We start from the raw sequence: 27,464 nt of genomic DNA, 5'->3' as shown, positions 1-27,464 counted from the left end.
GATGCACCAGCTAAAATAACTCTTGCAGTATTGGTCGCCTATCCGCCATAAGGGCTTAATATTATTTTTTCATTATTTCATTAACTCTTTTGGTTTCAATTCTGGACCATGTCATGTATGGGGATAGAAAGACGCGATGAGATTGCACATAGCAATACTCTAAATGACTGTAAACCAAACCTGTACCCCTGCAGGGCTTAGGACTTCCAGTAATAAACATGAACACTAGTAGAAATACAAATTTAATGATACCATCACTGACCTGATGTATGAACACCTCGGTGAGGTCCTCGTCGTGTTCCGCGGCGGGCAGGACAGCGCCTCCGGCCGCGCCGTTCTCAGCCGTAGTTTCTGTCGGCTGGTGGTGACCTTGGCTCTAGATAAGCAGACAATAGGATATTTTAAATAAACTAGCGAACCTCTAGCGAATAAACTCTCAAATAAACCTATAGTATCACTCTATCTATGACAAAACAAGTTTTAAAGATCTAAGCATACATACATATATAGGGACAGACGCGGAAAACGACTTTGCTTTATACTATGTAAGGTTGAACTAACAGAGAAACCGTATAACAGCCGTTCCCAATAACCTATCTAAAGAGAATTGCGCCTAACTTTTAGTAAGAAAATCTATCGCTGGTAAACAAAACCGCATCCCAACATATATCATCCAGTAACAGCTCTTACTCGAGATATATAACCACGAGACGATCTATCGCTTACTATAGAGAGATATTTTTATAAACTTAAGATAATTTAATGAATTTGACTGGCTAGGAAATTTGACATGCAAATATCATATTCATAACATGATTTTACATTAAAAATATTGATTATTATACGAGGAAATATCTTATTAAAATAAAGTGTTCTTACCGCCATTAACTGTCCATGTAATGATAAGAGAAAAACAAAACAACAAGGTTTAAATATTATGATTTAAACAGAAATGATTTTGTATAAAAAACATAATATACATGATTGAGTAAGCCTCGAAGTAAGTTCGAGACTTGTGTTCCGAGATACTAACTCAACGATACTACATTTTATGATAAAAACTTGTATAGATAAACATCCATGAACCAGGCCTGAATCAGAGAAAGCTCGTTTCTCATCATGCCCTGGCCGGGTTTCGAACCCGGGGCCTCCGGTGTCACAGACAAGAGCACTACCGCTGCGTCACAAAGGGCCATACTTATTATTAATTTATTCTCTCATCAAAGTGTCATCCCGATTGCATTCTGAGCTTTCAATTCCAAAGTTCAAAGACTGTATAAAAAATTCCCAGAATTTTCACGTGAACGAAGCCCCATGAAGAATCCAGTTATTCACAACAGATCATTATCCAATAACCTAGGTATCAACGCCCAATTACCTAGGTAAATCGCTTCTTTATAATGGTATAATGTCTATATTGACATAATGAAAGAATTATCCGTTCGTTATGTTACCTTTGCCATGCTATACCCTAGTTTCCGATTCATATTAAAAGCAATTTACTTGTTCACGCAACTTTTGAAACTTTGTGGGAAAGAGGGGCATTAAATATATGTAACACAAGCGACCCGCTCCGGCTTCGCACGGGTATCATTAATAAATATAAACCTTACTCAGAAAACCCTCTTTCAAGCAATTTATTTCGTCAACGAATAAATAACATAGACACTGTTTATATGTTACTAATATTAGTTTTTAGTTGGTTTGTTTGTTTGAACGCGCTAATCTCAGAAACTACTGGTTTGAATTGAAAATCCTTTTTGTGTTGAATAGACCATTTATCGAGGTAGGATTTAGGCTATACAACATCATGGTGCAAATTTTAGGAGCGAAGAAATAATGGAAAATGTGTAAAAAAAAAAAACGGGGAAAATTATTCATCCCTGAGGGCTTCAATGATGCCCAAAATTACTATTCCACGCGGACGAAGTCGCGGGCACAGCTTGTATGTTATACAGGTATTAAACGCGCACGTAATGAACCTTCATTTTAGAGTCGCTCGGTGACCTATTTCTATTCTAAGTTTAATTAATATTGTGAAGTTGACGTTGTTGAAGAAAATGCTGCAGTGCAGTTTGTTACCGCTTCTTCTGCACTGACGCCTTGGAAGCGGCAGTAAACTTAGTTTAAAGTGATTTATTTGACGTCAACCAATGTTGTTAAACCATACGTTTTGACAATTATTAAGCGATATGAAGTATCCTATAATAATGAATAAAAATATTGAACTTGATTTTTTTGAATTTGACCGCGGATCATTGTGACATGTTCAATTGCTGTCTACATACATACATAAAATCACGCCACTTTCCCGGAGGGGTAGGCAGAGACTACCTCTTTCCACTTGCCACGATCTCTGCACACTTCCATCGCTTCATCCACATTCATAACTCTCTTCATACAAGCTCGGCGGTTTCGGGTACTTTTAAAGAACTCCCAGAATTTCCACGTGAACGAAGCCCCATGAAGAATCCAGTTATTCACAACAGATTATCCAATAACCTAGTTATCAACGCCCAATTACCTAGGTAAATCGCTTCGTTACAATGGTATAATGTCTATATTGGCAATAGCTGTCTATCATTTAGAAATAGCTTAAATCATGACAACTCACCTCCCTCTGCTTCTGTTGCTTCCAAACGAAATAAGGTTTACCCAACAACATGACTGGAACGCACATCAGGGCCACGATCACGAACAACTGCGGAATACAAACATACATACATACATATGGTCACGTCTACATCCCTTGTGGGGTAGACAGAGGCAACAGTCTTGAAAAGACTGTTCGGCCACGTTCAGCTGTTTGGCTTGATGATATAATTGAGATTCAAATAGTGACAGGTTGCTAGTGAATTGCCTAAAAAAAGAATTTCAATTTGTAAGCCTATCCCTAAGTCGCCTTTTACGACATCCATGGGAAAGAGATGGAGTGGTTCCATTTTTTTTGTATTGGTGCCGGAGGATGCCTCTTTGCCGGAGGGGTAGGCAGAGACTACATCTTTCCACTTGCCACGATACTATATTTTTTAATAATTAATACTTATACATATAGATAAACATCCAAGACCCAAGCCAATCAGAAAAAGTTCTTTTCTCATCACGCCCTGGCCGGGATTCGAACCCGTGACCCTCCGGTGTCACAGACAAGCGCACTACCGCTGCGCCACAGAGGCCGTCACCTGGGGGGACTAATTAACTAACTACTAGGTACCTTTTGTATAAAGAATTGTCCGGCAAACATTTGCGGGTCGCACTCGGGGCGTGTGTTCTCTTCCTTCTTGAACAGCATCATGTTGATGAAGGTGATCAGGATCGAGGGTGCGCAGTAGCCGCTCGATTTTATTATATCTGTTCAACGAAACATACATACATATATATATATATATATATACATATATAATCACTTGCCTAGGGGAGGAACTCGAATGAATGAATCTCTATGTATTACAAATCTAGATATCACTTAAATCTAAATCCTGGATGAATGCACATTGTCTACAAGAGAAATATGGTCACAAACCCGGGTCGTCGCTTCCAAAGTGACCTTCGCCGGCAGACCCGTAAGAGGTCCACTTGATGAACATCAGCAGCACCATGTAGAAGAACAGGAGGGTCAGGAACATGATCTGAGGGATGAACTCCACGTAGATGGAAATCCTCCTCTTGAAATAACTGTAAGAAGTAAGAGATATTTTTACATACACATACATATTATGGTCACGTCTATATATAGTGACGGGTTGCTAGCCCATCGCCTAAAAAAGAATCCCTTAGTCGCCTATTACGACATACATGGGAAAGAGATGGAGTGGTCCTATTCTTCTTAGTATTGGTGCCGGGAACCACACGGCATTGATGATATTTTTTGGTGATATTATTTCATACATACGTATAGTCACGTCTATATCCCTTGCGGGGGTGGACAGAGCTAACAGTCTTGAATACACTGTAAGACCACTAAAATAATAAAATAAATATCTGACTTCTTGAACACCGAACTCTATTACAGCATATGAAAGCCTCACATTCATACATATATACATAAAATCACGGCTCTTTCCCGGAGGGGTAGGCAGAGACTACCTCTTTCCACTTGCCACGGTCTCTGCATACTTAATTCGCTTCATCCACATTCATAACTCTCTTCATGCAAGCTCGGCGGTTTCGGGTACTCTTATTATTTAAAATATTAAAAATATTAATATATTTTAAATATATTTATTTCAAATATTTTATTATTATTATGTATCTTCAATATTATATATTATCAACTAGCGACCCGCACCGGCTTCGCACGGGTGCAAAATTCAAAAAAAATTATACATAAAAACCTTCCTCTCGAATCACTCTACCTGTTACAAAAAACCGCATCTAAATCCGTTGCGTAATTTTAAAGATTTTGAGCATACAGACAAACAGACTAAAATAGCGACTTTGTTTTATACTATGTAGTGATCACTCACACATAGTTCCACATGGATAGGGAGACACCGAACAGCATGTGGAACACGCCCAAAATGATGGAGATCTTCATCTTGTAAGCGTTCATGAAGATGATCTTGTTGGCGTTAGCGAGCTGGTGAACAAAAAACAAAAAAATTAGGTTTTCAATTCAGTAAAAAAAAAAAGGTTATCGATAAGTTAGAGAACCGCCTCCGATCGATGTTATTCTGTTTTGAAATCGGTAAAATGTTTCGAAACTTTCTACAAGTGTAACGAACTATTTCCGCATGAAAATCGCATTAAGATAGGTTCAGCGAAACGCGAAATAATCGCGGACAAATGCCTTTATTTTTTTATGGCATAAAATGGCATTTAATTTCTTATAAACAAACATAATGAGATCACTTTGTGCTTACATACAAATATTTCAATGTTTTTTATTATTATTATTAACAATTATCATCCATACAGATATTATAAAGGCATAAAAAAATCTAAACTGATATCTCTTTGTGAGGTATAACGCGACAAACAGACACGTTTAACCTATAACATACCCTCTTTTTTTCAAGGCGGGTTAAAAAATCCTACCTGCCAGACAGGATCCACGCCGAACGGATACGGACTCTGCGTATAGTCGTGAGAGTCGGGATTCAATTGTAATATTTTGTTCGATGTTAAAGTAGACTCGTTATAATTGTTCTTCCACGACGATCCGAATATGTTAAGACTCTTTGAGAATATATCGTTGTAAATGAGGCCGGTGTACATCGAGAACAGCCCCATGAGCAGAATGATGTAACGGCCGCCGAAGAATATGTTCCAGATCTGAAAATAAATATATATGTATATGATTTTAGACTTGTAGGTATCATTTCCATTGATTGCCGTGCGGTTCCCAGAATTTTAGAAATATCTTCTCAATAAATTTCGTAAAAGGCATTTTTGTCGCCTTTTACGAAATTACAAGACTTTCCCTTAGTAGCCTTTTACGACATCCATAGGGAAGATATGGAGTGGTCTTATTCAAAAGTGCCACAACCACACGGCAGACATTCCCGAAGTCACTAGAAGGTTATTGGTGAATGAGTGTTTCTCTTGTGGTAAACCCACTATCTCGTCCATCTTCTTGGTTGGCAGAGGTTTTTCAAAAATTCTTGTAGTTCTCCTAAGATGAATATATTTTTATCTATGTCGCTATCAATTTCTTTACTTGCAACGGTTTCTCGAAGTTTCTCATAGTTTCTCTTAAGTATGTAGTGGTAACCTAATTTCTCGGTCAATCTATTTTGTTTACAGAGGTTTCTCGAAGTTTCTCATCGTTTCTCTTAATTATGTACCGGCAACCTACTTTCTCGGTCAATCTACTTGGTTTACAGAGGTTTCTCGAAGTTTCTCATAGTTTCTCATCAGATCCGTTCAGTGGTAAACCTACCTCGCTGTCAATCTTCTTCGCCTGCAGAGGTTTCTCCTTGTAGCACATCCAAAACCCGAAGGCGGCCATGATGGCGCCGTGTCCAAGGTCGCCGAACATCACCGCGAACAGGAACGGGAACGTTATTATAGTGTACGGAGCTGAGAAACAACAGTATGAAAAATAAGGAAAAATAATACTCATAATCGGGAAAGGCCGGAGTGGGAAGACCTACACGAACGTATCTTGATCAAATTAAGGACGTCCTGTTAAAGGGTCAGGTCAAGAGTACCCGAAACCGCCGAGCTTGTATGAAGAGAGTTATGAATGTGGATGAAGCGAAGGAAGTATGCAGAGATCGTGGCAAGTGGAAAGAGGTAGTCTCTGCCTACTCCTCCGGGAAAGAGGCGTGATTTTTTGTATGTATGTATGTAATACTCATAATATAAGTAAATATTCATGGCTGGACGTCGCAAAAGATGATACGCGAGCCAATGGACTGAAATCAGAGGACGCCGAAAACCGTACCAAGTGGAGAGAGAAAAGCCGGAAGGCGGACCCCGGGCCCTGTAACACTTCTGTGGATTTCGCTTTTTATTATGGCGTGAAATAAGACAGCGATAGTTTTAGGATGGGGTCTACGGGCCCGGATTTATTATAATTTCTCAATTACCTGGATGTCATGTTATGAAAGTGGACGAAGCGAAGGAAGTATGCAGAGTATGCAGCAAGTGGAAAGAGGTAGTCTCTGCCTACCCCTCCGGGAGAGACGCGTGATTTTATGTATGTATTACCTGGATTAACTTCCCGATAGGTGGCGACACCGTACGCGTAAATCAGATTCTGGAACGCGAAAGTGAACTTGTTGGTGCGGTTGTAAGTAGGCGGGTCCTCCATAGTCTCCATGCGGTTCAAGATCGGCGGTACAGAGCTGCCGCTGCGTTCCTGTTTTGAAGAAAATTAATATACCTTCGTGTTTTGGACAGAATATTTTATTATAGCAATAACCTTATAGTTACCGTTTATTGTGTCATACCGGGCGGGGTACCTGGTGACCTGCAATACAGGTTCTTTTGACACCTAGCGTAGGCACCACATATCCACAACGATTATTGTCCACAGGTATATTTACCAGTGATAATAAGTATTACTACACATTTTTACTTAAGGCCATTTTGTTGTGGAGTAAATAAACGTATTTTTGTTTAATTTTTTTTTATATTTGACCGACTTTATTGGTGGGCTAGGCAAATTATGTTACCAATCACTGTCACTACCTTTCTACGAATGGTCTCTTTTTGCTTACAATACATATATTTTTATTACAGTTATGTGTTGCCTTATTTCTAAAATCTTTTTATTTTTTCTAGCTGTGTAAATATCGTTTACAAAAAAAAATACTAGGTTATTGTGTCTTACTAGGCAAAATATCGTTAAAATCGGTCCAGTTGTTTCGAATTAACTCGTTGTGAACTAAAACTAAAACTTTTCTCTTCTATTATAGATTTGAATTAATGGAATATTGAATTAGTATCTAATAAATCAAGCCACGAATTTTGCGTCTTAAACACGAATTGTGTAATTTTTTTTTCCGAAAATATTTATTTATTTCACTCACGGTTCCTCTCCTCAGAGCCAGCTGGATGGTCTCCAAATCCAGGGCCGGCACCCAGCACTCGGCAATCAGACATTTCTGAGTCACGTCCAAGTTGAACAGGTTCAAAGTGTGGTATATAGCCTTGATCTTGCGCACTTTCACGAACCAATTCTTGATGTTCTTAGCGGCGGCTACGAGGACGCGGTGACGGTGGTCTTGGGTTTGGCCGAGGACCTGGTGGAATTTACATACATGTTATCACGTCTATATCCCTTGCGGTATAGACAGAGCCAACAGTCTTGAAAAGACTAATAGGTCACGTTCAGCTGTTTGGCTTAATGATAGAATTGAATTTGAAATTGAGATTAAAATAGCGACAAGGTGACGGTGGTCTTGGGTTTGGCCGAGGACTTGGAGGAATTTACGTACATGTTATCACGTCTATATCCCTTGCGGTGTAGACAGAGCCAACAGACTTGAAAAGACTGACAGGTCACGTTCAGCTGTTTGGCTTAATGATAGAATTGAATTTGAAATAGAGATTCAAATAGCGACATGGTGCTAGCCCATCGCCTAAAACAAGGATTCCCAAGTTTATAAGAATATCCCTTTTACGAAATCCACGGGAAAAAGATGGAGTGGATCTCGCCTCGCTCTAAGTTCCTGATCATTATGTAGACCCCAGATTTTACCCAGAAAAAACCACGAATCTTTGTAACATTTTTCGAAACGTCCGAAATAAAATAAAGGTATGTTGTATATATAAAGGTAAGTGCGCGTAGTATTTATAAAGTAATATAGTATAATGCATCGCGAAAGTTTAAAACAGTTAAAATCGTTGGCTTTGTTTACCCCGTAAAGAGCAGGACGTCGTATACTGCACTTCCACACATAATCCGACAGCGGTCCAAGGCTACCTTTGATTTTTTGTGCTTATCAGACCAAATTCAAATTCAAAATTTTTATTCATTATTATAGAATTCTTCATATCGCTTAATAATTTTCATATCTTTTGGTTTCACAACATTGGTTTGCATTGGACCAACAAGTCTATACGCCGCTAAGTACGTGTACTTAAGTTGACACTAACATTTTCCGCGCAATCTATACTAAAAGCTGAAGAGTTTGTTTGTTTGTTTGAACGCGTTAAATAGACCATTTATCGAGGAAGGCTTTGGGCTATATAAAATAACGCTGCAACTATAAGGAGCGAAGAAATAATGGAATATGTGAAAAAAACGTGGAAAATTATTCATCCTTGAGAGCTTCAATGATGCCCAAAATAACTATTCCACGCGGACGAAGTCGCGGGCACAGCTAGTGTTTTATAAAGCAGGCAATTTTATTGGGCATATATCACTGTAATCACTATTAATCATACGCCGCTATGTACATAGTAGGTATAATGCGGTACGTTTTAGTGTGTCAAAGCCGAGTAAGGCGAGGCATGCACTGACCTATGATATTTCGAAAAAAGCTTAACTTTACCAGAACTTATTAGTTTTTTATTTATTTATTTAGACTTCATTGTACTAAATACAAATGTTTAGCACAATTGGCGGACTAAATGCTAGCAGCATTATCTACCAGTCAACCATTGGGTCTAAAGTGTTTTGAGTAATATTTATGTCTTTTATAATCAGTTTTCAATAATTAACTATTTTATTACTTAGTTGATTTTTTTACGGATAAAGCCATTTTTTAACATTTATAGTAAAAAAAAAACTCTTAAATACACATCAGCAGATCACAATTATGTACCAAATAAATATTTTTTCTTTCTTTCTTTCTTTCACAAATTGATCATTATTGAGTCGTTAATTTATGTTTTTATTCTATATACCTATTTCTTTCACATAATTTCTTTTTTAAACACTTGTATACTATTCACTTTCCGCATTTTGACCGTGAGCCTTTATACCAACTTATCAATCGTTTGTATTTTATAAAACGCCACACTACGGCGCCCAGAGGTCACGGTAACTCAAGTACAATAACCAATTATTTTTTAAACGGACACCGTACATTATCTACAAGGTTTCTCTGCCACGAATGCAAATTTATAACACAGTATGCCACAGATAATTTAACATTAACTCGCCCTTGGAAATGGATATATTAAGTGATTATTATAATAAGTGATTACATACATCGTTATAACTGTCACCGTTTTGTCAAAATTCTAAAATGTTTAATTAATTATTATGGGACATGTCAACATCATTCAATAATTGTCATTGATTTTGTTTTCACAACATTGGTCGACGACAAATAAATTACTCAAAACTAAGTTTACTGCCGCGCGCACGCACCCCGGGTAAAAGCTTATATTGACAACATTATTATCACAAATGGGTTTTCATTACAGAATTTCTATCTGGTTGTCATGACAACGGGGCTTTACTTAGCAGGCGCCCGCCAAGGCCAAATTGAAGAACTTTAATATCCAGTATACTAATGTAAAAGTTACTCGTTTAAACATATAATTTAATAGCTTAAAACTACTAACGGAGAACTCTGTTCTAAAAGGCATAGAAATCTTAAAAGTTTAATAGGTGGTTTGAAAATCACGTGCATCTAAAGATTTACCATTCATGTGGTGGCTAAAAAAACTAATAACATATAGGATGGTTTTTCAAAATACCATTTTGAAAAATTTGAGAATGTTTTGGAGATGTTAGTGTTTATATTTTCAACAAAGTAGTTATACTTATTTATGATAATCTTGACAAAAACTCAGTATTCAAATCCACAATCCTGATCATGACTCCCATATTCATCTCCCGTCGCGTTGAAAATTCCGAAAGAAACAAATTGTTTTTTTCGGTGAAAGAAACGTTTTTTCGTTTTTTACCGTTTTATTGGTTTGTTACATTGAAATACCTATATCAGAATAAAACCTTGGGGAAAAAACGGTTTTATTGAGATTTTCGTCGTTTGTTTCGAAAAATAAGAAAAAGACGATTGTAAAACTATATATATATTCTATGTATAATTACCAATTTTTAAAACAATGATGCATATTGTAAGGAAATCAATTCTTTTCCTATCGTATTTTTCCGTTTCTTTCATATTTTTCCGTTTTTTTCATATTTTTCCGTTTTATTAATAAAAAACGTGAAATATTTAATTTTAATCTTTCTTGAAACTTTCGTAAAAAACTTGTATAAAAACGAGGGAATTTGAAAAAAAAACCGGAAAATTTCCCGCTTTTTTCAACCCTAATCTCCCGTCGAGTGCCCGAAAGTTACACGGAACAATTTCAAATAATCAAATATGTTTACAAACTTACAGTATTCAAATCCTCAATCCTGGTCATGACTCCCATGGCCATCTCCCTTCGATCAGCCGGCGCTTCGGGGCACGGGTAGAGGGTGGCACGGAACCCTTCGCAGATCTTCTTCACGCGGGTCTTGAGCTGGTCTCCTTGGAAGAAGATGATGAACACCGATTTGTAAACGTTGTCCGACTGCGAAGAGAAAGTTAGTTATTATGGGAAGTATCATAAATTAAAGAGAACACTAAACCGACAAGCATGCATGAATGCATAGCTTAATAATGATGGAATTGAGATTCAGTAAATCACTGCGGAACAATTATAAGTTGTTGGTCTCAGCGCATCGGCTTGCTAAGGTATTTCTGATTAATTGTATAAAATTTTATAATTAATTACCAAAAAGTACATTAAAGATGAGCTTTGTAAGAAAGCCTATTGCAGCACGGATGATTATATTAATGATAAACATGTGTGGCCTCTTAAGTGATAAGAATTCAACCGGGACTAAAGCCAGGAGGAAGGATATTACATCAATATATAGATTTTGTAATTTGTAATTATGGAAAAAAAGACAGAGTGATATAAAATACTTACTACGAGTATAACAGAGGAAAACTGGGGAAGTATTTAAAAAAGCAATCTTTGTTTATGTCTTAATTAATATTTATGATTATAACAATAGGATCGAGGTATTGTGTTACTTACTGCATATAATACCACTATAAGTTCCTACTTATAACATGTCAAAATTTCATTTAAACGTTTATTTGAACCTATTTTGACGATCTTCTATAGATACTCCATCTCGTTCACATGGCTGTCGTAAAAGGCTACTAAGTGAAAGGCTTATCAACTTGGGATTCTTCTTGCAGGCGACGGACTAGCAACCTGTCACTATTTGAATCTCAATTCTATCATTACGCCAAACAGCTGAACGTGGCCTATCTCAATCAATCTTTCCGAGACCTCGCTCCGTCTATCCTTCAAGGGATATAGACATGATTACTGTATATATTCCCCAACATTAAAGTTTAAAAAACAAAACATAGACTACTTTAAATCAGACAGCACTAAAGCCGACGAAGACAAAACGACTGATGAAGAATACTCACAGAAGACGGGTCCTCCAGAGGCATGTCAATCTCCGCCTGCCTCAGGAACACATTGCCTCGGCACGCGCGCCACAGCATCCGCTCGAAGGCCGGGATCCTCTCCCGCAGGATCACGCCGGCCACGAAACTACACACGCACAGGGCATTAGCACCGTGTAGTGATGATACAGTCCATGTACAGTCGGGGACAGATGAAACTGAACTGTCAGGTTGCAGTGTGCGTAAAAAAAGGGGTTGAAAGTGTACAGTCGCTTGCAGAATTGACCGTCTGTTTATACAATCAATAACAAAGGTAAGTTTCTCTATTTAAACGATATGTAACAATATTTATTACGTTGGGAAACGTTGTCGGGACTAATTTATGCACTGACTGTATAAATATATTTTATACAACCCTTTTAGTTACACGAATGGAGATGGGGTTAGTTTTATCTGTTCTTGACTGTAACGAAGAGCATTGAAATCTGATCCCCTTTAGTACAGACTTCAAACACCTTTCACTGTACAAGTAAGAGCACACTTTGGGGAACGTTCAATTTCCACTGTCTGAATGATGCCTCGTTTACACGAACTTAGTAGCTTAATCAAGATATGTTAAGTTTACATTTTAGAACATAATATTTACGTTGTAAAAATTATATTTATCAGACTGGTGGCTATTGAATTTTCACATAGTTTGCCAGTAATAAATGACGTCTTGTACGCGGATGGAAAATAAAAAGGGATGCAGATTTATAAAACCCACCCTATGTCCAAAAATATTTACAATTTCAAAACTTTGCTTCAAGTTTCAAGATTATTTCACCACATATAAAAATCTAAAATTGTATTGTATAAAGCAAAGTTAAACCATTTACATTACTTTAAAATGCATAATTTTACGTGATTTTTATCATGGTTGTATAATAAAAATTAACCATTCATTGGATACAAGATAGTAAAAAATTACAGAGAAAATGGACCATCTAATTTTATTGAAACTAAGTTTTCTATTTATAAAATAAAAAGTGTTGCAAATGTAAGAAATCGGATGTACTATTACGTTACAATCAAAAGTAGTGTTCTAATGTAAATATTCTGTGTGCAAATAATAAATTACGACTATGACAGCAAAAATTACACGAATCTTGTATCACATTTAAATATTACGAGTTGCGGGTGTGATAAGTTAATGATTTCATCATTAAACAAATACTTAAATGAGATAAATCTATAAAATCTTTGGGAATTTCACAAGATAATTATTTAATATTTTATCTTAAACAAACGCTCATCATACCATACGCTTTTAATGAACGCGTTTAAATTCTACTTATGAGAGTTCTTCATAAAAAAAAATCGCTATAGCTACTAAAATATATTAAAAACTTAATCTTAGAAAACCGAATCGATAGTCCGATTTCACACATTTCCAAATTTAAAAGAAGATGTTGAATAATTTATGTAAACAATAATAATGCTCTATTGCAAAATCAAAATATTAAAAATGAATATAAACAGCATTCTCATCTTTCATACTCGTAGAACTTTATTTCTTTAAATTGACAGAACAAAAAAATTAAAAAATAAAACATATTTTTTTTTAATTTGAGCAAATCAACCTGTCACTGGTCGGATTCTTACATCCCGTGCAAATTGGCAAGAAGTCAAAGGTTTGACAACTCGCGTTTCAAAAGGAAGACTACTCTTTGTCGTTAGGCAAACTAATTTCACAATACAATAGGTATATATCATTTATATGCAATCCGTAAACCGCTTGGATGTCGAAAGTCAGTTTAAAATTTGAATACTAATAACATTATACTGTATACACACATACATACATCACGTCCCTGCCCCATGCGGTGTAGACGGAGCCAACAGTATCGAAAAAAAAACTCTTAAGTCACATTCTGTTGGCTGGCACAATGATGACACAGATACATATAGTCACAAGTTACTTGCAACTGTTCTTTAAAACAGAAGGAACCATTATTTTTGTGACAGACGTACTAACATGCGAGTGCGGAAGAGAGAAATATATAAAACGCAACGTATTTGACATTTAAGTCATAGATATATCAAAGAATACATACATACATACATACATATGGTCACGTCTATATCCCTTACGGGGTAGACAGAGCCAACAGTCTTGAAAAGACTGAATGGCCACGTTCAGATATTTGGCTTAATGATAGAATTGAGATTCAAATAGTGACAGGTTGCTAGCCCATCGCCTAAAAGCAGAAACCCAAGTTTTTAAGCCTATCCCTTAGTCGCCTTTTACGACATCCATGGGAAAGAGATGGTGTTGTCCTATTCTTTTTTGTATTGGTGCCGGAAACCACACGGCACGCATATCAAAGAATAGAGAAAAATAGGTATTTGATACATATGTATATAACTTTTGTAAAATGAGAAGCCTGCTCAAATCGATTACATTTGTAAAACCTTCTCCTAAGTATAACAACCACATTCCCGAGAACCGTATCAAAAACGGTTCAGCGTAACGCGAGATGATCGCGGACATCCATCATCTTTAACAATATTAATCAAATCTATTCATACAGGTCAAACTGAGAATCACTTTTATTTTCAAAGCGGTTAACATCTGCCGTATTTTCTTACTTGTTTAGTGTTAATTTTTAGCTCAACTTCAAGTGTTGGCGCTAACTATAAATACAGAGAAAACTCTTCTTAACTAAAGATATAGATAATACTGATGTGGGAAATATTATCTATCTATTCGATAACCTAGTTTTCGGAATCCGCCTCCCAAAATAAATATGAGTTTAGCTGATTTCCAGTAGATACATATCTGTTTCGCCGATATATTGAGATAAATTTATATACACGTTATAATTTTGACATTTCTACTTAACGCCAAATTTCTTTTGGTAGTGTAGTGTACACATTGATTTTATTTTTTTTTATAATATATTTTTAATTATACTATTTTAAAACTTGTTTTTTATTTAGTGATGATAATAATATTCTACTTCTTTGTTAAAGCAAAGAACCTATTTTATAATTATTTGTTGATGAAAGTTTAATTTGTATGTTCTTATAGTTATAAAGATATCTAAATTAATGTATTTATGTATGTATTGTAATAACCGCATACAATACGGTAGTAATATATTCCTGATTCCTTAATAATTCTTATCAACACAAATATAGCAATAAATGTATTACAATTTATCGCTTCCACAAACGACAAACTACATAAATTAACTGATTTCAAACTATCGCGTTGCATTCTACTATTTATTGATAATACAGATATTAAACTCGCCCGTAAAGTAAAATCTTTAAAAAAGTAATAAGAATGTACATACATACATACATATGGTCACGTCTATATCCCTTGCGGGGTAGACAGAGCCAACAGTCTTGAGAAGACTGAATGGCCACGTTCAGCTATTTGGCTTATCGATAGAATTGAAATTCAACTAGTGACAGGTTGCTAGCCCATCGCCTAAAAAAGAATCCCAAATTTGTAAGCCTATCCCTTAGTCGCCTTTTACGACATCCATGGGAAAGAGATGGAGTGGTCCTATTCTTTTTTGTATTGGTGCCGGGAACCACACGGCATGGCATGTTAAAATAAGCAAAACAAATTCCCTTAGCCTATTAAATCATCAAGAAAATAATATTTTTCACATGTATTATCTGATATGTCCGAAAAGTAATAAAAGTAAGTCGGTTAAAATTCATCGTAATACGACCGCGCTCCAGAATACGGACTCTTGTCAGTGACGGTAGTTGGCGTGTTAAGAACTTGGCGGCAGAAGAACATTCTGCCGTGCTGACTAAGCAGTAGCCCGCTGGTTTTCGGTCGCTGGGTGACCACGGATCATTGTAATATGATTGGAAACGGTCGAGACAAAATATATAGGTTCGTAACGTGCACATAGTGTATTATACCTGTATTATCTATACTAATATTATAAAGCTGAAGAGTTTGTTTGTTTGTTTGAACGTCAGTCAAAAATGTCAGGAACTACTGGTTCGAATGGAAATTTCTTTATGTTGAATAGACCAATTATCGAGGAAGGCTTCAACTATTAGGAGCGAAGAAATAATGGAAAATGTAAAAAAAAAACGGGGAAAATTATTCACCCTTGAGGGCTTCAATGATACCATGATGAAATAACAGGCGGACGGAGTCGCGGGCACAGCTAGTGTATTATATATAAATAGTACATCAAATTATTAACATAAAACATCATCACGATTGATTTTATTTGTTTATTATAAAAGTAAACAAAGAATAAAACGAACTATGAATCAATATTTCTTAATTTGACCAAGGACACTACAAAAATAGTTCTTGGCATTCATAATAGTTATAATAACTGTATGTATTAGTGTGTGTGTGCCTCAATATTCCTAGATATAACAGTGCGCTTTTTACAAATACTTAAGATTAAATTAAATAACTACAATGAGGAAATAACCGGGCAAAAGGTAGTCAAAAGATAAGATTAGAATCATCTTTTTTCCATTGTGAATCCATGATAAATACTACAAGGCCCCTTCTACTAAAACATTCCTAATGTGTGTGATATAACGATAAGGTAAACGTAAACTTCAGCTATCTATCCGGAAATTAACGTTGTAAAATTAATTTTTACACCATGTTCAAAACCTTTCTTGTTAAAATAAGCACATCAAATTACCTTAGCCTATTAAATCATCAAGAAAATTATATTTTTCACATGTATTGTCTGATATGTCTGCATATTAAGACTGCTGGGACAAAACCGTCCCACGTGTCACACCTTGGGGCAACACAATGGTACTATGTAGTAGGATAGACAGAGTTTAGCAGTCTTTATATACCTTTCAGCGAACAAAGCCAAAAGTCTCAAAAAGCCACAAAGGCAACGGTAAGCAGAAGACATACTTAAAACAAAATTTGCATTTAACTTGATCTGGGACAACCCAGATATTAAATGAACGTATCTTATTTCTGAAATCCCCACACGTAAAAGGATATGAATCACAAAACGCACGGCGGCAACGTGTGATAACCATAATAAAATATATTCGTCAATTACCACCACTTCTCACAATTCTCATCTGAAAGACACAAATGTCAATTCTCATAATATTCGTGAGAGAAAACTGTACCGAACAAATTGTACGACTGTAGTGCCTATCAATATTTGTATGACACGAATAAGTATTGCCAAATAAGTGTTCGTGTTTCAGGATTCTGTTGTGTGATATAACGTAAATGGAAGACATGCTAAGAGGTGTTCCCTTAAAAGACAAGTGAAGGTTGACATTTTAGATGATATTGTGTTGTTCAAGGTCTCAAAGTACAACTTTAGTCGACGTTTGCAGTGGGGTATGAAATCAAGTCATTTCCTAGTAACGGTCTTCTTCTTCTTCATAGCTAGTCACGGTTGCATCCTCACCACTCTGGAAAGGAGCCCGAGGAAAGCCCTTGACTATGGATCTTGAATTGGGTGAGTGAGGTTTTTCATAGGTTTTTTATTTTGATTAAAAAAATTTCAATTCAAACCAACGCACTGTTCAGATGTTATCGCGTTACAAACAAACATACATACATAGAAAAATGTGTTTTCGCCCCAAATTGATTACTCGATGATCAATTCAACAATATGGAGCATCAACCATTAAAAGGTCTCAAAGTAGTCTACGACGAAGTCACGTCTGGTACCGGGAGATTTCCTGGTGATGACGCGAGGCGCCGTCGCCTTGGCAACGCACCAAGTCTGCACGTAAACAGTTTATATTTGAATGGCACCCGTGTCTTGTAGGAATGCCTTCCAGACGGGCCGACAGTCAGGTGTTTAGATTGGTAAATAATTCAGGAGTTGTGATTCTTTTATGCTCGATCTTCTAGGATTTGGTTTTACTTGCCAATACATATAACTCTTATAAATTCGGTTCGAATCCCGGCCTGAATTCTGATTGGTCTGGGTCTTGGATGTTTATCTATATAAGTATTTATTATAAAGTTTAGTATCGTTGAGTTAGTATCTCGTAACACAAGTCTTAACAAGTCTCAATCTGTGTAATATGTTCCGTATATATTTATTTATTTATTTATAAATCCTGAACGTGGCCTATGAGTCTTTTCAAAACTGTTGGCTCTGTCTACCCCGCAAGGGATATAGACGTGATTATATATTAATAATATTTTTTATTTGTTAACTTTACTTTTATATAACATATATATTCGTACGCATGCCGTGTTCGCTCTTAGAAGAATAATTTCGCTTGTCATGACATCATTGTACCAACCAGTTTCAAATAAAAAATAATAATAAACTTTGCAGTCAGAAAACATTAGATTATATTTCACGAGCAAACGACGCTTTCTAAATGTGTATCATATTAGAAGAGTCCGACCTATAAACAGTTAGACCTACTTTACTAGCAAGCTAACTAAAATATGATTTTGCACAGGCGAATCGTTAAGGTAACAAATTCATAACAGACATTTTATGCATGATGTTAAGACATAATATGTATGGCAACGAAGTAATGTAATTCTAGAACATTATCGCCATAAAAAAATAAATAAGAGCATTGACTCGTAGTGACAATGCCCAGTAGCAATGCACTAATACATTACATTGTGTTAACTTAAGAGCAAATTAATATTAAAATTATCGTTGGTATTTATTAATTTTTTAAGGTGAAATAATACATAGGGCTAGCGATCGGTTTTATTTTTCAATGAAATATTTTTTTTAACGTATAAACCTATGTAATCTGTGCTATATTGAAATTTATAGATGCCGTAATAAAGATAATAAAAATTAGTAGACGTTGTTTTATGAGGATTTTTGTAAGGTATATTATATTGAATGAAGATATATAAATATGATACAACAAAGATAAAACAAGTACCTAATGGAAATTTTACGGAATATTAAATAGTAGTATATTCTTTTATAATCGCGGAAATAAATTAAGCATATCATGAAGCATTGTTACATTTCAAATATACAATCAACATCTCCTTTACAATTTGACGTGGAAAACTTTCACCCGTGTTATTTATTAGATCGTAAATTGTTAATAGTAAATTGTAGAACAATCATAATTAACTATTTACGACTTCAATGTGATAATGTTTTTTTAAACGATAATTACTATTACAATCTCTTTGTCCAAGGGAAGGCTTAAATTTAATTTTACGGAAAACTCTTAAATAATTTTATGGCAGTGAAGTAAGATGGATCTCTTTTGTTTTTTTTTTTTCATTTTTGTTCCAATTATTTAATCCATTGTGATGCTCTATCAAACTATCGTTTAATATTCGTTAACGCTTTTTCCCGTTTCGTTATTTTTTTTTCCACAGTATTTTACATCCAGTTCAAAGGCAGATCAATTATTGACGTAAGGTAATCATAGATGTTACAAGTAAGATTGCAGAAGTGTGTTTAACTATTATTACTGAAACTTAACCATGGTACCAGGTTAACAATTTTACATTAAAATAAAAACAATAATATAAACAATATTCCCCTGTTCCATGCTGATGACATCTCACGTAGTTGGTTAAAGTGAAGGATAACATTTAATCACTAATTTCATACGAACGGTTACATAATGTAACTGTATTGTGAATGATCACACAGCGGTAAATCAGCCTTTTTATTCGACGTTTTTGTAAAGAATACTGATCGACATTAAGTGCCCGATGACTACATTCCGTAAATGTGTTGAACAAAACACAGACCACTTGAATGGTGAACTAATTTCGATTTAGCAAGCTGTATGTCAAGTGTAATTTACTATTCTATGGCTTTGAGTCGAAAATGAAGAACTGTGATTCAGATTAGAGTTTACAGCACGTAAAGTTTGATAAGAGAAGAAGTTTTGAGACAAACGGTAACAAAATATAAATTTTTTTTTTATTAAAATAGTTAAATTCAACTTTTGTTTATAATAATAAGAAAAATCACTGACTTTTGAAAACTTATGTGTTTTACTTAACTTACATAAACTCCATATGACAGTTGTGAAAAATATGCTCTAAATGACCAAACAAATTTTGGAAATAATCAATAAGATATCAACTATCCTAAAAACGAAATAGTCGACACTTTGCAGCCCAATTTATAAGTGTTTCTAAAAACTATCTCTACAACAATTCTCTCATTGATATAGATTATCCAAAGAAAATCAGCCCAGAATACAAACGCAGCTGTTGCATTTCGCCAATTTCCGCTTATTAGAGCCAATATTTTGAAACATGAACAGTTATCAGACCATCGACCCGACTCGTGACTGACAAATTGACGGACACCATTCAACAAGAACCAACACTGATCATCTGTATCGAATTAGCGAGTGACTGCTGATTGTTCCACTCTCCCATCACATGCATAAAGATGGCTACGGCGCGCGCGTCGATAATCATATGGATATCTCAAAAAATGACACTAAGAAGAAAATGGAATTCGCAGATATTATAACTGTGTAAAAAGTCACTTTTGGAATTTGTAAAGAATGAATAAATGGGACTTAATTAAAATTTAAAACTTGTGGTAGTTAAAATATTAATCTTAACCATCATTCGGATAGACGCAGTATGGTAACTGAATCCATTGATTGATGCCCGGATCCTTTCCAATCGGACCAATTAATCCTATTGCTGACTTCCATTGTATAAGATCAAAACATCCACGAGGATAAGCCTAGAATGACGATATGAGTAAATTTACTGTACTGTGGTTGCACATGTAAGATGTGGTTGACAATAAAATTGTATCTCATATTTATTGAATTCAATATTTTTTTATTAAAATATCCACACGGCTTGCATTATCATGCAATAATACCCATATATACCTATGAATAAAGTCAGTTGGGCACAGTGATAGTTGAAGAAAGAATAACAAATCAATTGGATAAAAAACGACTAAGGAATTCAAAGAACTATAATAATTACTTCCACTTAGTAACATATGACCAAATGGAATGACAAAACCGCCGACGCACCGCAGATGAAATACTCAGAAATAGTGAATCACTCGATACCACATGACTTGTGAGTTTATTTGTTAAATATTCACAACGCTACATTTTAATCAGCGATTTATAATCACATTGCAATGTAAAATTAATATTGCCATAACTTTATTTCGTTGATTCATCAAAACAAAAATCAACTTTATTTACGACCTTACATTCGTAAAATTGTTCGAGAAATGTTAATTCCATCATGGCGTATTTTATGAGAGACTTCTTTCTATTTTTGCAAATCAATCGCTAAAATAGTACTGGCTAATCAAATTCACCAAGTCTTCTAGTATAAAAAAAAGTACAAAATGTTATTATTAAAAAAAAGGCAATTTAAAAAATAATATAATAAATCTAAATTTTGCATTAGATGTTTGGTTTCCACATCATTTAACCAATATGAAAATTCCAATGAAAGATATATGTAGATGAACTATCAGAAACGGGACGTAAGTCTACAAACAAGACCACGCATACAAGATGACAAACTACATCAAATGCAAGTATTTGTAAACACAACTGGAACAATAGAAGCGGTTCTGCTATATGATACGTGGGTGGAAGTGGAACGGACTGAAACGAGCGGTGACCAATTGGTTTAACCACCACTTTGTAGTTCCAGAGAAACTATTTTTGACTTTATTGAAACTAAAAGTAATAAACTGCTAAATGAGGACGTTCACGGTGAATAAACCACGTTCAATCGTGCAATTCACACTTAAATTTAAACATTGATTATCATTAGTTTTTTTTAAATAAAAATTTGAGCATATCATTGCAATCTGCGGTATTATTTTGACGTTGAACTAATTAAATTACTACGAAACTACGGCATCACGTAATACAAAATAAGAATTTAATATTTATGAATGAAAATTTTACAAGTTTACAGTTTGGATAACAAATTAAAATGGATTGAATACGAGGGAAATAAAATCTGCCAGTCAACTTCCGTAGTTGCATAATGCAGTACAGCACGAGATCCCATATAAATTGAGTGATTATTTAAATATTTTTGCAGGCAACAACTGTCGTGTGAGTATGAGTTGAGAGAGAAATACTCCCCGAGGTGCACACGTGATATTCATGACTCATTGAATACTGGAACTCATTCGATAGGGGAAGTACTGAACAAAGAGATTTTTCTGTGTTAATTTTGAGTAAGTACATATAGTCATGTCTATATCCCTTATGTGGTAGACAGGGACAACATTCTTGAAAAGACAGGAGATACAGGCTTCGTACAGCTTTTTGGCTTGATGACAGAATTGAGATTCAAATAGTGACAGGTTGTTAAAAATATTTATTTATATTATTTGAAATTCGTTCAAATTAAGACCAGCCGAAATAAAATTACAAATAACAAATTTATTTTCCACGACGGAGAATATATATTTTTTATTAAGTGATATATATCAAAACAACAACAATATCAATAAACATTTAAAAAATAAACGTCTTTTTAGTTTGACAAATTCAGATTTTTGTTGTGAGAAACAATGTAAAATTTAGTTTAAACTTTACTTTTTAAAAATCAGTGTATTTGTCCGTCATTTCCTTAAAAAAGAAATAATTTTCCAACACAACTACGAAACAATTTATAGAACTAGATTAAAATCCAAATAAACATACCGTAGACAAAGATCAATCTATTGCAAACAATCTCTGCTGATGTAGGATTACATTTGATCCACATTTTTTACTATCGAGATAAGAAAACCTTGAGACTCGAAGTCTAGAAAATTTGTAAGTCATGACCTGATGCTGTATATCAGGCTTTGTTTTGATGCGCCGTTATCTTAAACAGGAAATTTAACAAATCTAATCACAATGTGGCAGAATTTATAGAAATAATCTCGATAACTCAATGTTGGCGCCAAATAAACTTTGGAATGGAAGATTTATGCCCATAAAGTGATATAACGAAATCACATGTTCCATTTGATATGAAGAGTACCAGTAGATTTTTTAAGCATTATTGAACAGATACAAAGTAGTTATTACGACAAAAGTCGATCGTTGAGTAACAGTATTAATTCATACTTTCCAGTGTCAATTAAAATTTTCTTTTAATTGTTGTTGCAATTCTACATATCTGTTACCATCATCAATACTGGTTCGATATAAATTTCGTTATAATACATTTTTAAAAGAAAATTTTAATGTATGTTAAAATCAGGTCATCGAAAGATCACTACAATTAATCTTAGCAAAAATGTATGTCTTAAAATTGCAGGCAATGTTAATTGTAATAATGATGACCCAAAATCTTTATCCCAAATTTACACAAGGGTACTTAGGAATCAGGACAATACAGCAACAAGTGATACTGCGTCTGACAAAGATTTAACAGACAATTTTGGCAAGCCCACCTGGCAAGAAGAAATAGATTTACATTCTGTCGAAAACCACACAAAATTTGAACGGCAAATCGAATTATAACTCGTACTTAATCATTCAAATAGATTTCTAGACAAGCCTCGACGACAGTTATAAATACTGATAGGCAGTTTCGAGGTTCTCAACACAATGGCTTGTGATAACTCATTAATAGCCGTGTAATGTCGAGACGCGTCTATTATGATGCTAAACTTACTAACAATAAGCGGCACGATAACGATGCATGTGTACCACGGGGCGATGGTACGGCTCATGGTCTGATAATTTTGATAACCACATGATCAATTTTTCGGTAAAATAACACTATTTCATAAATTAATTACTTGTTAAAAATAATACTATTTCATACGAAATATAATAATATGTAGTAGGATCAAAAGATGCAACGTATAATTGATTCAACATTTCAATATGGAAATTGCAATGCAATCGTTGGTCACACAAGATCTTTTAAAATCGTTTCTAGTTCTTTGATCAGATCGTACTAAACAAAGTAAATCAAAAAATAATAGGAAAAAAAGGTTTAATTAATAAGTATTTTGCCTGAGCACCGAATTTTATATACATACTTACACTCGTGCATATATAAAAACGATATATGAGTATATCACACATCAAATTAAACGTTTAACACACTTCTGCATTTTAAAATTAAGCTGAATCTAGAACCGTTTCGAATTTCCATAATACCATGGAGGTATCCGAGACTATAAGTGGTTGGCGTCATTGAGCGGTATAAGTAATTAAAACCCTCCTTTTGTAGTCGCGTAAAAATATAGACGTGCGCTAACTTAATTTATCAGCTCCATTCTTAGTGTAACCAAGGTTGCTTTTGTAACTTTGCCTATTCACACTTGGGACATAAAGATTGAATTGTTCCATTCAAATGCTAACAATAAAATAACACGGGTGAGCTGAAAATGGAAATATACACAGATAAAATTAATATCTAAGACACTCGTACCAGGACGCTGTTAGATCACTTTCAAAGGAAAGTGTTCGAATAGTTCACACTTTTTCTATTCAAGCAATCAAAATCAGGGGATTAGAACAAGTGGGCATTAATCACACGTAAAACATTTTTGATACACTCAGTTTAAAAGAACTTAGTAGCTCAAAAGAACAAAAATTTCAGGGTGGTAATATTTTCTGGAAAATAGCAAATTTGGATATCAAACCGCATTTGGGCACTCTTGAAACATCAATGAATGGTCGCGAATTACATAAATTTCTAAAGAATAGGCTACTAGATCCGTGTAAACTTGGCATCGTGTCGTGAATAGAAAAAATGTGAGCGCGCAAACCGAAAATATTCAGCATTTACAATATTCGCACCTAACGCCATTATCTATTCTTGAAGTCCATGTTACCTTCCGCACATTGATAAGTATAATAAGTGATATTTGTAGTGAAGTGTTAGTAAGCATAGTGATAATAGATAATATTGTGGTCAATTGAGAAGTTCCTATAGGACGGAGTCTGGAGGCGCAAACTCAAAACTGCGATGTCGTCTCCTTCATTTTCCCATCCCAAATTTTAAAACAAATCAAATAAATACACAGAGGTTTCTCTTGTAAAAGACAAAAACCCAGACAATGTTAAAATATGACAAAAAAACTGTTTTGAGTTTTGTCCTCAAATAACGCTGTTCCGTCTGAAGAAATCAAGCTGATTTACACGTTCACAATAAACACATAAACATACATATCTATAAATTTACCCGCCACAACTACAGACCCACTACAATAATATAATAATTACTACTAACCAAGGCAGAAATTCCAAAGACTCTTGCTTATCCCGTGTACTAGAGAATCAAGCAAAAATTTTAGAAAATTTATTTAGTGCTATACTGTAACAATTAATTGTAAATCTAAGTCTTGAATTTGATTAAGCATCTTCGGCAATATATCAGCTTTTTAAATTAATATCATTACTTTCACTATTGTATTTACAAATAGGACTGTGAGAGTTAAGTCTTTATCATGCATTAATATTTTATTATCTTTTTAAGTTACTGTTTCAGTAAAGTGACTTTGTAAGTTATTATCCACGTTACTTTAACTTTATCTCAATTTGCAATAAATTTAACAATGTAACGCAGATTTATCGGGAATCCTTGAAGGTGTCCACACGTAACAGTAGCGTCAGAAGCATAGTAGACTTAGTATGGTAATCGGTAATCACAAAGGATGTGGACAAACTTTATCAAATAATAAAAACGTCTACGTTATGTGAACACCTTGATTGATAACGACATGCCACGTCCGCGTGTTTTTTACGCATGCAATTTTACGTCGATTGACACGACCACAAATATCTTTACCATTTTTTCAATATCCAAAAAGGCGGAGATGCAAATGAAATAACCACTCATGGTGATCAGGTGACAATTCTTAATAACCAAACGCGTAGAGCAGACGTAACTTGTTGCTATGTTATTGGGATTATATTCGTACATAACCACTAAACTGCAGCTGTTCTTCATCTATGGATACCTGGTTAAAATTTGCCAAAATAGAAACAGCATCCGACTATTTCTTTCACATTCAAATTTATGTGACAGATATCTTGGAAACATGACGCCAAAGATGTCGAGTTACGCAAATGTTACACTCCGCTCAATTGATCCGTGTTTGAGTTCCATCAAATATCAACTCAGAAAATGAAACATGAAGCACGCCATCAAACAATATCTAATAAAGTCACCAAATTTGTCATGACCTATATAATATATTCACACAGTTCTATAATTCCGCTGAGAATTCCACATCGAAGAACAGCTACCGTCTAGTTGTGATGCTAAAAATTGGTGCCTAATGTAGTATGTACACACGCATACATACCCTAGTTGGACATGCCCGATATGTCTGTTCGGGTCGTCGGAAATCAGCGCGCGCGTCATCGATTCAGTGGTATTGGCACCACCCTCGTGCTATCGGACAAACATAGACATTTACATACGCCCGGACGGCACAAACGAAGCTGGTACGCAATACAACAAACAGGGCATCGCTATATGTATCCGTTCGTCTGTTGTAGTAAAAAAAAGTAGCGCCAACGCGTCGCTCGGATCATCTTGTGCTGTACCTAACTAAAAGCTACTCAAATCTCTAAATTTTTGTTAGTCCATAGCTACTCCATCAGTGTTCAAAATACAGTGTAATTAAACTAAATAAGGATATATGTATATTAACGCTTGAATATTGTATCTCATCGTGATCTAGACTACTTGGTAACAAGAACATAAAATCATAATGGCATGCATATGACATGTATACAGAAAGCATAACGATATGAAAACTGAAAAATAAATACTGATAACGACTTCGCTCACATTCGACCTGTTTAACATCCATCGAGGACTTCAAAAATAAATCATGTTCGGTTGTTAGTTCAAACTCACTCAGGCAGCAATGGTTAGCTCCACAGGGTCCAATCTAGATGTCGAAGCTCGAATGAGGATCGACATTTCTCGGCGCTACGCTAAGCTATCATTCCATCACACAGTAAGTCAAAGAGAGGTGTTATGTTGATGATATACTATAAACCGGCCGACTCCAATGCTTGCCTGAGTGGTGATCGGTAGACTCCCGTATCAGCGTCACAGTACAAGCGCTGCAAAAATAATAACGCTCAAGGACTTGCTTTGACTCGGTAAAGTCAAAGGGGTCCAGAGAGCGGTAAAAGCCGCATTGACGCGTTCAAGTACACTTGGACCAAGTAACACTGTTAATGGCAAGAAAGGAGGAAGATAATATGCGTCAGAAGCGATCACGTCCCAGCAAGCAAGTTGAACTGGCAAGCTTTTGAATATGAAAACTGGGTTATTTGTTGCAAGTGAACTTGAAAGAATCAACGTGGCATCGTAATCAATCTGGCATACCCCAGTTTGAGAGCTTGCCCTCCTGCCATGAGTCCCTCCTCCCCTAGCAGAGTGACTTGTTCCTCCTCGCGCGACGGGTCCGCCATCTTGTGCAACACACACGCCAACATGGCGTCAAGGTCAGAGGCGGCCAATGTCAATGTCACAGTTTAATGACCGTGTAAATTAGGTGCGTGAAGGCAATTTGATTGTGCATTTGTGTAATCGACATTTACAGTTACTAGAAACAGAAATGTTATATGATTATCTGTTTTTTTTTTATATAATCTATGGTCCCACTGCTGGGTATATTCTTCTTATTTATTTAAATTTATGTCTAAGACTTTTTTATCGACCAA

General features: G+C 35.3%; 1 protein-coding gene across 2 annotated transcripts in view; it reads right to left on the bottom strand.

Annotated features, from left to right (window-relative positions):
• Positions 1-27,464, bottom strand: part of LOC106132492 (V-type proton ATPase 116 kDa subunit a 1) — a 37,218-nt gene that overhangs the window by 3,698 nt on the left and 6,056 nt on the right. Inside the window, exons 4-16 of one of the 2 annotated variants that reach the window (XM_013331932.2) lie at positions 26,087-26,175; positions 25,009-25,047; positions 11,847-11,973; positions 10,750-10,926; positions 7,479-7,691; positions 6,655-6,805; positions 5,882-6,021; positions 5,038-5,274; positions 4,467-4,579; positions 3,524-3,675; positions 3,215-3,351; positions 2,615-2,701; positions 263-376 (exon numbers count right to left, since the gene is read on the bottom strand). In XM_013331932.2, the coding sequence (XP_013187386.2) occupies positions 263-376; positions 2,615-2,701; positions 3,215-3,351; positions 3,524-3,675; positions 4,467-4,579; positions 5,038-5,274; positions 5,882-6,021; positions 6,655-6,805; positions 7,479-7,691; positions 10,750-10,926; positions 11,847-11,973; positions 25,009-25,047; positions 26,087-26,175 (1,776 nt within the window). Of the gene's footprint in view, positions 1-262; positions 377-2,614; positions 2,702-3,214; positions 3,352-3,523; positions 3,676-4,466; positions 4,580-5,037; positions 5,275-5,881; positions 6,022-6,654; positions 6,806-7,478; positions 7,692-10,749; positions 10,927-11,846; positions 11,974-25,008; positions 25,048-26,086; positions 26,176-27,126; positions 27,213-27,464 lie in introns of both variants that reach the window. The other variant, XM_013331931.2, reaches the window with a different exon arrangement.

This window comes from Amyelois transitella, chromosome 9 (assembly GCF_032362555.1).
Source record: "Amyelois transitella isolate CPQ chromosome 9, ilAmyTran1.1, whole genome shotgun sequence".
Taxonomy (NCBI): Eukaryota; Metazoa; Arthropoda; class Insecta; order Lepidoptera; family Pyralidae; genus Amyelois; species Amyelois transitella.
The sequence above is the reverse complement of the archived record's forward strand: the minus strand, read 5'-3'. Positions and strand labels throughout refer to the sequence as shown.